The sequence below is a fragment of the Cibotium barometz genome, chromosome 31, assembly GCF_041138505.1.
Source record: "Cibotium barometz isolate CiBa-2024 chromosome 31, ASM4113850v1, whole genome shotgun sequence".
In the NCBI taxonomy this organism is placed as follows: Eukaryota; Viridiplantae; Streptophyta; class Polypodiopsida; order Cyatheales; family Cibotiaceae; genus Cibotium; species Cibotium barometz.
Window position 1 is genome coordinate 37097615 of NC_141076.1, and position 13580 is coordinate 37111194.

Here is a 13580-nt window from a genome sequence, read left to right on the forward strand (position 1 = left end):
ACTTTGACTATGATGTGGTGCAACCGAACCTTTCCACATAAATACAATGATGCCAAAGAATGGGTGAAGGGAGGAGAGGGGAGAGGAGGGGAGGGGGGAAGTGGATCGTTGGTTTTGAGAGAGAAAAAGAAAGGATTTATTAGCGTTTACAAAAGACCCTATGAGACCAACATGTGTTAAAAAATGTGTAGATCATGAACATGGAAACAAAGGCACTGGGAAAAAAACACCACCTGCGTAGTACAAGGGCCTCCCATGTACCTACTATACTAAAAATCATGGAGGAAGATCGCAAGGGATAATCGGAGAATATGTCACAAATTACCATCCTCCTCCAAAATTGGGTATAGAGCTATGGATGGTGTCCTTTGTGTCACAACCCTGGACATTTCCCAGTATGAAAGCGATTTGGTGGACTCCCGGAAGTCTAAATATCTAGAAGTACAAAGATTTGGGAATGGGGATTATCTTGGAATACAAAGGATCACACTCCTTAAATTTAGGAGAGTTCCTATTTTTGGCCCAATTCCAATGGAAATTCTATTGCGTTGTGAGGCTAAAAAACCAAATTAAAAAAAACATGTATATTTGTATAGAACTCTGGTGTTTGTATGTCAAACAGTGATAGTTGGCTTGTACTTAGGGTAGTTGTTACAGCATGTTTGGTCATGAGAGTAAAGGGGGTTGTGCCTAGAAATGCATCTTGGCATTTTGTATATGTATAGCATTCTGCATTGTATGGGTGGCATTAAGGCATAACCTTTGGTTAATTAATAATGGTAATAAGGTAGTTTTGGCCATGTATATAAGATATTATATTAAGGCATTTGAAGGGTTGTTACTAAGGTATTTAACACCTTAGTGACCAGCACTTACTAACATGGAGACGACAAAGGTGACGGAAGCATCATTAAGGGGTCACTGGAGGAGCTGGTCGCCAGGATGATATCAATCGCCAAGAAGGAGCAAGAAAGTCAGAAATAGCAGGTGCATGGGTACAGTATGAGCGAGGTGATGCCATCGACTGAGGTCTGTGATGAAGCAGAATAGCAAGAACGTGAAGAAGCCGGCGCACACGGAACTGAAGTCGGCAAGGAGGAACCGATCACCTCAAAAGATGCTTGAAGTTGAATTATTTTAAATAAACGTGGAGCCATAGCTTTTTTGTGAAGGAGATTTTGCTGTTTTTTTTCTGAGTGAACTCCGTTGAGGAGATTCCGACCAGCTTGAATCTATTCTCATGCTACCTATGCTGAGGTTTCATCCACTAGAGAAGGCTGCCGGTTTTGCTTGAGAGTCGAGGAATCTTTGCAGAAGAGATTCAGTGCAAATAGCTTGCTTCCCATCATACCCAAATTGGTGTTTGTTGCGTGAGGGCTATTCACACGAAGGCACTATCCTTTGGTGGTTTGTGAGGTTTGGGACTGTTTATACGCCTTGATCGGAAGGCTATTTACACTACTCGGCAATTCAGAGGTGTTGGAGCTTAAAGAAGATTTTAGATCAAACCAAGCTCAAGGTTTAGAAGATCTTGAGTGCTGGTGGTCCTTGTGGATGGGCTATCTTGATTTGCCTATCTATAGCATTGAAGATCATCTTTGTCTGATCTCAGGCGAGGCTATCATATTGTGCATGTGTGATGTGAGAGTATGTTTGGGATGATGCTCTTTGAAATGATTATAGATGTGTTGGGGATTGTGTGAGTGCACTCTCTTAATATATCCACTTATGGACATCACAAGAACTGAGTTTTGAGTTAATAGGTTAAGATCAATCTCAAGGAGAGAATAGATTAAGATCAATCTTAAGGAGAGAAGGTTTAACATAAGTTGCAATCACATCTCATTGAACACTCACAACTTGTAACAATCAAAGTGTTATATGGTATATTAGGTTCTCAAGGAGAGAATAGATTAAGATCAATCTTAAGGAGAGAAGGTTTCTCATTGAACACTCACAACTTGTAACAATCAAAGTGTTATATGGTATATTAGGTGTGTGGGGGTGATCAAAAGATTAACACCATGATTCTCTCTCTTGTTCTAAAACCATGGCTACAAAACATATCAACTGTAAGCTTTCCACTAAACATTATAGGTTCTTTCCGCACTCGCTATGAATGGTTTGTCCTATTTCAAATACCAACAGGGTTGGGTAATGTATGTATTGCTCGAGATTTTCGAGACTGGGTAATTGATGCACAAAAAGTGGAAGAAGAAGATGTGGATAGTAACTGACTTTATGTGAATGTTTTGTATCTTCTAGTAAACAAAGTCATGTATTTACCTCATAGTTATACCCAGCAGTGGTTTTTTGTACAAAATCAAGTTTCTTACTATATATCAACAATGTTTGTCTTCCTTGGGATGATTATGGTGATGAATTGGTTGATTTTCATTCTCATGGGACTTAATATGTGAGGCTAAGAGCTTGCTTGTCAATTGGGTGTACACTTACCCAATATCTAGCATTATACCATATCTGCTTACTTGGAATAAAAATCATTGTGAAATCTTCTTGGAAGGTTCATGTTTGTTCAGTAAGGGTTGGACATGGTTGTTTTGAGGTTCAAAAAAGAATCTTAAAGTATTCCTCTTATATGTTCTAAGGGTCGAGAGTTGATAGAGAAGAGTTGTAGAGGCAAAGACCGATTGCTGCTCGTCACCTCACAACGTCATTACGTCTCGAATTGAGCAAATACCAAGAGTTGCCGAAGTACCTATGACAGATGGACTGCTAGTTGGAATATTTTTAGAGATAAAGTTTATGGAAGGACGCATCTCTTAGATTGGGACGTGTGGCAAGAAAGTGGCCCAAAGTGAGACAAGTGGCCTGACACTTGTTAGAAAGTGGATCGAAATCATAGCCTCCTCTTTCCATTTTCACTCATGGGATCCCCAAATCTATAAATTGGAGTCCTTTCTCTTCATTTAGAGGAGGCTCTCTTGCTACACACTAACCTTTACCACTGTTACAGGTTGTCCTAATGATGGCTCCTCTCTTTCCCTCTCTTGAAGGCTGCCCATGAAGTATACCGACTGTTGGGGGCTGTTTTCTAAGCTTGCATTGCGAAGAAATACTTAAGGCAAGAATATTTAATCATTTTATTATGATTTCCAACCACTGTACTTGTTGTAACAACCCTTGTACTTGCTTTACCAGCCACAGCTTATACATGATATTTTCCACTTGGGTAATAAAATACTCCAAGGAGGGGGTCGGCCCATTCTGACCTCTATGCAGTGCCAACTGTGCACATCTCTCTTTTACAATTCTGTGGATTAAGTGGCATATTAAGGCTGTGGCCGATTTCAATGTTTAATTGCATTCATGGTCAAGTGTTTTGCAAAACCCCCGGACCCTCTCCAGAAGTTACACCTTGCCCATGGAGGAGTGGCCTCTCCATGGCGACGAAACACGTCCTCGATCTCCAATTGATAGGGGGAAGACCTTGATCCCCAGATGTTGGGGCTTCTGCCTCTCTCAAGAGGCATCGTCTTCTCCCTAGTAACCCACAAAGGTGCATAGGGCTAAGGATCCCGCAAGCCAATGAGGTTTGATCTCTAACATGTATGATCCCTCGGACCTTGTAGAGCTTGGATGGTACTCTCTAGCAAGGGCGAATGCAATCTTAAGAACTCTATAACAGTTGTCTAAGAGACATCTTTTTAGCTCTAACTCCCTCGGTGCCATATAAGCATGGCCTCCCATTGACAACAAAGCTCCATTAGGTACAGACCAGACATCTCTTGTCCTGATAATGCATAACATGTGAGAGAGGGCTAAATTGATCAGAAGAAGCAACAAAATCTCCCTTGAACCTCATAGTAAGATGGACATCTGAACATGTAACACTCCTCTATCTCAATCTCTCATGTCGTGCATACCCTACATATCCGTGCCTCCCAGGGGGTGCAGTCTAGTGTAATGGACTCAATGTGTGAACGATTGGATGATACCCCAACAGAAATATGTAGATGATGGGATGATGCTCCGATGGGAGGGATCCACATGGCATGTGACATACTCCTCTGAAGATAGTCAGGGCTCACAATAAATCCATCCTCTAAAACTCGTAAAAAATGATCTCTGTAGAACTCAAGTTTCGTAGTGAGCTCTAGTGAAGACACCCATGTGCCGCTCATGTGTAACCCTGACAAGTCGAGGCGGATAAGGCGGATGATCTCCTACCATGAAACATCAAGAAATCATGAATCAGGGCTCCACTCAACGGGGGGGAGGCAGTCCATCTAAAGGCCATGTCTGCCAAACCAGCTAACCACCTGTAAATACCAAGACCTGCTTTTCCCCTTTTAGATAGGTTGCATACAGGACTCAAGAGCCAAGCGCAGGGGGCAATATGCAATCAATGTATATATAAATGATGTATGTAGGTGATGGTCTGAAAGAGTGCATTTATGGCAAGAGGCGATGCTGCAAGCTTAGCTAAGATGATATTATGTGGCACTGATGACTTACTCTTAATCATACATGAAAGCATCATCACATGTTCTCTCTGAACTCCAATAATTATCCACTCAAAGGTCCAAGGATGTGTATCCTCTCACAAAGCATGCATTGGCAACTAGTATCATGAAGAAGGTCAGGCCTATGAAGACCACTCTGAGGTAGACATAAGATGAGACAATCTCCGACTGGGCTCCTCTATAAAGAAAGACGGGCCAACCCGCACTTGATAGAAGGTAGACCATCACCTTGGTTTTGCCAAGGTTGATCCTGAGGTCTTTCTCATCACAAATCTTTGTAATGCATCTAAATGCCTCCGTAACCCCTCTGCATAATCAAAAATCAGAACTATGTCATCAACATATTGCACCACCATCTGAACCAACCGTGAGCTCCCCCTACTTAACCCCAATAATATTGTGGATGACCCTAGAGAGCCCCCTTGATACCTGGACACTGCCAATCAAGATCTCGTATCAATCCATCACTCCCCATACTGCATCCGATAAAAATTGAAGCCCCCATAAAGGATCTTGAAATCAAGATTTAGGGACCGAGTCAAAGGCCTTTCAAATCCACAAAACAAAAATATACATGTTGCTTCCATTTCCCGCCTCCTCAATGGTGTCTCGGAGATTCAAAATGTGATCCAAAGTAGAGTAGTTTCTCCTAAAGCATCCATGGCTTGTGGCTTGCTCTCTATGTCTCTCTATCTAAATGCTAATCTAAGCCTCCCAAACTGCCCCATAGATCTTGGCCATCAAATGGCCTATCATAATGGCCCCGTAGTTGTTGAGGTTGATGGGGCCTCCTACTCTATAGGTTGGGGCAATGGTATCGGGTGGTCCCTATTTTAGAGTTCTCCAAGAAAGGGGCTAGGATTTTTTCCCATGTGCGAAGCGTTTCCCCCAAGGTCCTCCCGATCCTTAGCCCAACCATTATGCAACTTCAATAAAACCCTAGTGACATCAGTACTGTTGAAAAGATGGACTGATGTGGGGTGTGTGGCTGTGGTATGGACAAATTTGGCAACATAGAGATACCAAGCATAAGCTTTCCGCTTTAGGGGATCGGTGATGAGTTCGGGTGGATTCTTTTATTCGAAGAGGCAAGGTATGTGGGATAGTGAAATCATGTATGTGAGGCATGAGAGCAGTAGACCCCATCAAGTAATCCACTATTCTCGAAACCCCACCTTCCCCCCCTCCCCCCCTCTTCTCCCTTATATAGGAAGCACATGAGATTGTCCGATGCAAGCCATCTCAACATCTCGTTATAGATGAGTAGCTCATGCACAACTCCCAAATCCAGAAAGTATAAATGTGATGATCGATCTGTCTCCTATGATGATCATAGTGTCCCCATCTCTCTAGAGCCTATCTCTGTAAGCATGACTGAATCTGCATGGAAATCATACATATGCACTGCCCGAGATTGCCCTCACTTTTCCTCTTCAAGGTAGCCATCATGATTATATTTCGATGTGGTTGGGACAATTTTTTCTTCTTAGGAGACCTCCACACACTTCGGGGTCTCGTCAAGGTCTGTCTTTGCTACTTCCATACACTTGGAAGTGGTATCAAGTTCCTTCAGCCCGACAGTTATCACACTGATCTCTGATTTTGTTGATCACACTGGAGGGGGGGGGGGGGGGGGGGGGGCGGGACTGATTTGACTTTCTCTGTGGTTTCTATAGCCTGAAATTGGGGCAACGTAAAATCAGAGGAAAATTGATAAGAAATAAAATACAAGGATTGGAGTAGCACGAAAACAGAAGAAAAAGCCAACAAATTAAGGCAAAAAATCAGAAAAAAGGAGAGGGGAGAGCAGGGGGGGGGGGGGGGGGGCATACGCGCACGCGCGTGGGCGGGCAGAGCAGAGTGGGGTGGGGTGGGGGTGGGGTGAGTGGTGGTGGTGGGGGTGGAGTGGGAAGGTCTGGGTACCACACAGGGGTAGCGGCCAAACTACCCAGACATGCACAAGTGGGGCGGATACCACGGGGCACGGACAGAGGGGGGCTGGCATCGCCTCTGCACATGTGCGTGCAGGAGGAACACTGAGCAGGCAGGGCAGATGGTACAAGGCCGATGGGTGAATGACGGTAAATTGCTGGGGCAGCTGTGCGAGCTACGCGAAGCCCAATACATAGGCAGCTGCTGAGCGAGAGTGTGGGGGCAATGGAGGAGCTGGGGCACTTGTGCAAAGCAGAAGCAGGGATGAGCTGTGCAACCTGCATTCTTGGGTACCTGCAGATGGCGAAACCATAAGTTTGCACTGCCGTAACCAAGGCAAAACCCTAGTATGGCACAGCAGATGCCATGCTGAAACCCTGATTGTGAATGTCTCCTAATAGACACGTGACATTTTTCGTTCTGCTGATGTAAGAAAACTCCCAACAAGATTGCTTTTTTCTCTCACAATTTTTTAAATCATGTTTTTTCCTCTCAAATTTACAAAAATGGTGACCAGTGTTAGAATTACCATGCCTTTTTAAAGCAATCTTTGTGGCTGGCCACTCTGGGTGGGGGTTTACAAGTGGGAAGGTGGTTGGAAAATCCTATGAGTTGAATAAAAAAACAGAGCTGTGTGTGTTCAACAAGGTGGGTAAATGGGTGTGTGGGTGTGTGTGTACGTGTGTGTGTGTGTGTGTGCATGTGTGCTCACGTGGTGTGTGTGCGAGATCTGTCGTCTGCATCCTGGACTGTGTCGGCCCTGCAGCCCTCTTCGCGATCTTCTGGGGGTCCCCTCTGTGCGCACAGATTCTCTTTTTTTTTCTCATCGTCAATCTGCTCCTCTTCCTCTCTTCCACGACCTGTGTGTGTGTGTAGGTGTGTGTGTGTGTGCGCGCGCGCGCGCCTCGCTACAGGTCTCTGTTTTCCCTTCTGTGTAAGGTAGTATTCCAGCAAGCCTTCTGTCGCAACAACAAGTTTCGGGCTTTTCTATCACAATTCATTGCCTTGTCCAAATAGCGCTGCCCCCCCTTTTTTCTGATCTGTCTATTCCTGCTGATTCGACTAGTCTCGATGGTAGAAACAAGCAAGTATTATGTCAAGAGAGCTCTTTCTCCAGAACCTAAAAGACAATCAAGGGAAACTCTGCCCCCCATAGCTTCTTCATCTGAAGATGCTTCCTATGTGTTTGACATGTTGAATGAGGATTTTCAACAAAGTAGAAGAGAATGGATACTACCTGCTCCGGAACTTACTTACAAGATGAAGTTGCCTTCTCTTGTGCATCCTCTGAAGAAGCTCTCTCAAACTGCAGTCATCATCTTTTTTCCAGGCAAAATACCCTCGGCTAATGATGTGGGACAATGGGTGAATTCTCTCCTAGGTGGATGCTATGTAGAAGGAGTCTATTTTGCCTCCCGAGGATTTTATGAAGTTCATCTCTTGGATGCATTGACAAAACAAAAGATGCTCGAAATGTCCCCTTTATTTTTTGGTCGTCAAATGGTGCACATCATGCCTTGGTCTCCTAATAAGGACTATCAGAATCTCATCACACATCACTGCCCTGTATGGGTTGAAGTCGTTGATTTTCCAGATTACATGAGAATAGAGCTTCCAGGCTTAGCGATGACATTGGGACAAGTGATCTCTCCCCCTCGTCCCACAGGTAATAAAAATCGTTTTTGCATCTTATGGGACACTGATAGACCAACCCCCTCTGCTATTGCAGTTGAGATTGAGGGTGTTAATTTGGGAAAGAAATATTTCACTTTGAAATGGGGCATTTTTGCTGGAGCTTGTTTCTCTTGTCACAAGTTCGGGCACCTAGCTTCTGAGTGTCCCTCTATCCTTCATTCGCCTCCTCCAGCTGCCATTCCTCCGCCATCTAATAAAGGAGGTCAGAAGACATATGTGGAAAAGACTGAAGCTAAAGGAGCAAAGCCTTCAGTTCATACAGGGAGCCAAGCCAATTCAGCTCAAAACAAGGATAAAGGAAAAAGCAAGCTAGTGGAAAATAATTCATCTTCTCACGAGGGTTGGCAGAATGCAAAGAAGACGGTGCCTCTCAAACAAAGACCTCTCCAATCTCGTAATTGGGATGCTTCTGCTCCGTCTCCTGGTCAACCTTCTATCCAAATGGCAGACAAGGGCTAGAGTTAAACCTATGCTAGATAAGGGTTGTTCCTCGAAATCTTTCTTTCGAAATTTACATGCGTATAGACAAAGTCAATCTATCATGAGAGTCAGGAAACCCGATGGTCTTTGGACCCAGACTTTATCTCAGCTAGAAAAACAATGTCTGGATCATTTTTAGCTTCTTTTTTCTCAACCATCTTCTTCTACACCTCAGGTTGCATTGGCTCGGAGCAGATTTATTGAGCTTGTTTCTCCTATTGTTTCTTTGCAAAAAGCTTCAATGCTGGAAATGTCTTTTTCAGATATTGAATTGGATGAAGCCCTCAAGCATTTAGGTAAACATAAATCCCCTGGCTGGGATGGTTTGACGGTTGAATTTTTTGTAGCCTTCTGGGCTGAATTGAAGGGTCCAATCTTGAAGCTCATTAATGTAGCCTGGCAGCATCAACATCTTCCCTCAGCTTGGAAGCATGTCTGGTTAAGCTTGTGCCCAAAAAACCTCTATGTGAGACAATGGATGACTGGAGGCCTATCACTTTGATGCCTGTTATATATAAACTTATTGCTAAAATGTTGGTACATCGGATAAAGGATATCCTTCATGATGGACTTCATCCCAGGCAATACGGTTTTGTTCCAAGAAGGCATATACATGATAATATCTCCAATACTCTCATCGCAATGGAATATGCAAAATATTCTGCTCAAGATGTCTTGGTCATGCAGGTGGATGTGGCAAAGGCATTTGATACGGTACAGTGGGATTATGTTTCTCAAATCATGTCTAAACTTGGTTTTGGGCCAGTTAATGTCATATATTGGCTTTACTCAGATTCCACTGCTCAATGCTTTATAGGGAAACATTTATCTGAGTCTTGGACTCTAGAACGATCAGCTCGACAGGGATGCCCTCTCAGTGCTTTGTTCTATGCTATTGCTTCACATCCTTTGCTTCTTTATATGGATCATCTGGTTGATACTAGACAGTTAGAGGGGCTTCAGATTTCTGGTTCACGGCCTTTCATCGCACAGGCTTATGCAGATGATTCATTCTTCATGCCAAAGAACAGTCCTCTAGAGCTTCGCCTATTGATGGATACTCTTTCAGATTTCGGGTTGGCAGCTGGTCTAAAAATTAATTTCAGAAATCAAAACTCTTACCTCTCAAGCATTGTGATTGGCATGCTATCCTGTGGCCCGGCCAGATTATTTATCCGAAAAACATGGTAAGACATTTGGGTTATCCCATTGGCTGGAAAATCAGAAATAAGCAACAAATATCTTGGGTACTAAACAAAATTCAGGACAAATTAGAATATTGGAAGATCTCCACTTGGCCATTGCACGTACGCCTTCGAATTGTTCAGTCCATTGTTCTAGCTTATGTTCAGTTCTACCTTCCTCTATTACATTGGTCATCTCGAGATCTTTCTCCTTTTATGTCTCAAGCCATGGAGATTTTTTGGAAAACTAAGCTTCATAAAAAAGCTTTAAGGTTGCTCAAAATGGACCTGCTTTGCTCACCAAGAATGCATGGTGGTTTGAATATTATAAACATCAAATTTCATGTGTTGGCAAGAAAGATCACTATGCTCAAAACCTTTTTTCAACAAGAGCAGCCTTGGTCTATCATGTTGGCAATTTTGTGTGGTCAGATGCGCACAAATGCTTATGGACATTGGCTAGTTGATCCATCGGAAGTAGTACTTGGCAAATTTCAAGGTAAAATCCCTGGTTGTCCATTTTCTACTTCCTTGATTCAGGATTGGAAGAAAGTGCTCTCTCGCATCAAATGGTCTCCCCATCCTGCTTCTATAGCTTCCTCGCTTCAAATGGAAAGCCTACATTGGAGTGCTGTTTTTTACTCTCCCCTTGCTATACAACAACCAATCAGAGCTTACAATCTTACGAAGTTGGACATCCGGTTCATTGACGACGTGGTAGATACTCGAGGGCATATTCTCTCTTTTCCGGCAGCATGCCAACAATACAATCTCGGGATGCATCATAGACCTATATGGAAAGCTAATGCAGATCTCTTAAACCCTTTCATTCCGATTCCAACATTGGATGTAAGAGACAGGCTTCAAGATTGGCATCTTCAGTCTTCAAGTTCAAAATTACCCTCTCAGCCTTTGCATCTATTGACTTCCATACAGGCTTATCGATTGATATTACCTCCTCCATGGATTGCTCATCATGCTAATTCTCTTTGGCATCTGAATAAGTCTTTAGCTTGGTGGAAAGGAAAATTGACATTGATATGGAAGTTGAAAATGCCATTGAAGCAGAGACTCTTTCTTTGGAGATGCATTGTTGGTATTTTTCCAGTGGAAGTGAAATTGGCTCAAAGAAGGATTGCCTCTCCTCTTTGTCCAAGATGTCATCATACTACTGAGAGTATTCCGCATTTATTGTGGTTTTGTTCATATTCAAGAGACCTTCTGGACAAAATCTCCTATTTTTTATCTCTCAGATTTCCTGCACACAGGTTCTACAGGTTTTTCTGGATGTTTGGCACATTATCAGCTTCTTTGTCACAGTATTCTCTTTTCTTCCATTGGATCAGATACTGGGCCTTATGGACCCTCTGGCTACAGCGAAATCATGCATATCTGAATTCACCCCTTCAGCACCCTTATGAGTTCTTCCGAGCCTCATTGCGGCAGTCCTTATATGATGCCTTACATGAGGAAGATTTGGATGTTTCTTGTATTCAGCTTTTCTTTTACTGTTTTTGATTGATAGGGCATAGGCTCTTTATTGAGCACTGCCCTGATGTAAAATGGATGTTTCATAATATAGTTTCTTCGTTTCACAAAAAGTGTGTGTTCAACAAAGCTGACGATGTTTATGAATAACACAGATGTTCACCTCACTTAACATTTTCTTTCAGCTTAGTCGGAGCTTTCTGTAAATGTCATGCTATCCAAAAATCAAAACAGGCTCCCCAAAGAATGCAATCCAAAGAATTTCATAAAGCCTTGGGATGTCTATCAAAACTGTTCTACATACTACACTGACTAAGACCGCAAAACTAAACACTAATCACAAGGTCGTCATCCTCCAACTGGTCTCTGAAAAGCAACTGAAAGGCAGGTAGAAGTTGTGGAACTAAAGGCAAGTCTGCTAGGTTTACACTCATCATATCAAATGCAATGCAAGTCTTGTCATTGTAGCTGCTATCGAAAACAGGAACCTTCGGATATCGTTGGCTGAAATGTGTCAAAAAAATACGATACACCTCAGCAGATACTCCAACTTCAATTGCCTCTTTTGTCATGCTATGGTTCTTCTTCACGGCTTCAGCAAGCATTCCATCATCAAAAGTTGCCTGCATTCAACAAAAGGAGCAAGAATAAAAACCAGTTACACCAGCTATATCAGCTTTGATGGAAAGTAGCAGCAGACATCCATTTGACGAGATTAAGCAAACACTTCAGAGGTAGATTTGGACTTCCATGCAGGTTTCCTGACACATTTCCTTGCCTCTTTCGGATAGCTCAATTCAAAGATCCTCATGCAAACAGGCATATAGTTCCAGTTCTCGGGCATATATCAGCTGTCCATTACACTGGGGTTCTGCAGCAAAATTTTGTTCCCTTTCTGGCTCCACCAATCAGATTTCCGGATTGGACAAGCAGGCGGTCTAAGTTCTAACCAATCAGGAGTCAGGATAGACTTACCTGACAACAATAAAAAAATGTTTGAGCAGGTAAAAGGGAGGTACGTAAGCAGCATGATGGGAAGAAACAGCCTTTTGGCCGTTGCTTCCGGATGAGGAACGGGCTTGGCTGCCAACAACAGGACATTCCCTACCAAGTGGGTTTCGGAATAAATAATTTGGTAGAGGTAGATGCATTTGTTCTCTTTGGTCTATAATTTTACTTTCTCCCCCTGACCCCTTCACTAAGGGTTGCAACTGCAGCCAGCTTTCATGGCTATCTTCCACAGACCAGCCTGTTTGACAATGTGTCTGCTCCGCATAATAACCTTTATAGGGGTTGTTCACACACACATACGGACACACAAACACGAGGTGGAACACACGAGGCTACAAATCCCAGCAAACCCCCTTCGGAGCGCAAGGGTGGAGATGCCTGAGAAGACCTTCAATAGCCATGGTGATTTGGGCTCAAAGCTGCAATTGTATGATACCAAAGAACACTACGATGCCAACACCTGAAACTCATGTCAAGCGTGATATGAGAGCTTGACCACACATGGCAGCCTACATCAGCTTACCAAGACACACCCCCCACACCCCTTTTTCTCTAAGCAAGGAATGACATGAAAATAAGACCTTTTATAACATTAAGGCATTACAAAAATACACACAAATTATTTAATTCAGTTTTTCAGTTTTTAGGGGACTTCCCAGGCAGAAACCTTGACTCACACACACAAAACAAGAAATAGATAATTTTTCGAAGTAAAAAAACTTGCCCTCGAGCATGTGTTGGTGAAGAGCAGTTTGTTTCGGCGACATTTCCATGCCAGTGTCAATGCAGATTTTGTTGTGGAAGGCAATGATGCACAAATGCAAATGCGTGGGCCTTCAATGCCACTACAACTACAGGGACTGTAGTTTTGATGCAGATTGCTTAAAGCCCTAAATTTTTGTATATGTTGGGAGTTTCAATTTGATGATTTTCTTTGGGATTTCGAAAAAGCCACAAATTTTTACTATTGCAAAGGCTAAATAAATAATTCCATGCCCGATTTCATGTGCAGATACCGATGGAGGGATCTGTAGATAGCTGGTAAGCGGAGATGGCTGGGGGGCAACAGCTGTTGGAGTGAGCGACCTAGGCGGCAGCGCTAGACAAGGGAGATGGTGCACATGCGATCAGCAAAGGCAGTGGAAGAGGCAGCAGCTGCAAAGGAGGTGCCGCCCGCTCGAGATGAAACACCTGTGCCGTCTCTGCCCCATGCTTCTCTCTGCCCGCCATCATCTCCATCAGTTGGTGTTAACCGGCCTCGGTCTTCAAACAAAACGTAAGGGCGGTGCAAAAACAAACTTGC

General features: G+C 43.3%; 1 protein-coding gene across 2 annotated transcripts in view; it reads right to left on the minus strand.

The window, feature by feature from the left end:
• Positions 1-11347: 11347 nt before the first annotated feature.
• LOC147620830 (uncharacterized) overlaps positions 11348-13580 on the minus strand; it is a 140752-nt gene continuing 138519 nt past the window's right edge. For both annotated transcript variants that reach the window (XR_015270015.1, XM_086825103.1), the window contains one exon: positions 11348-11889. Coding sequence is in view for 1 of the 2 variants with exons in the window: in XM_086825103.1 (XP_086681229.1) it covers positions 11593-11889 (297 nt within the window). In the remaining variant the exon portion in view is untranslated. The remainder of the gene's footprint in view (positions 11890-13580) is intronic.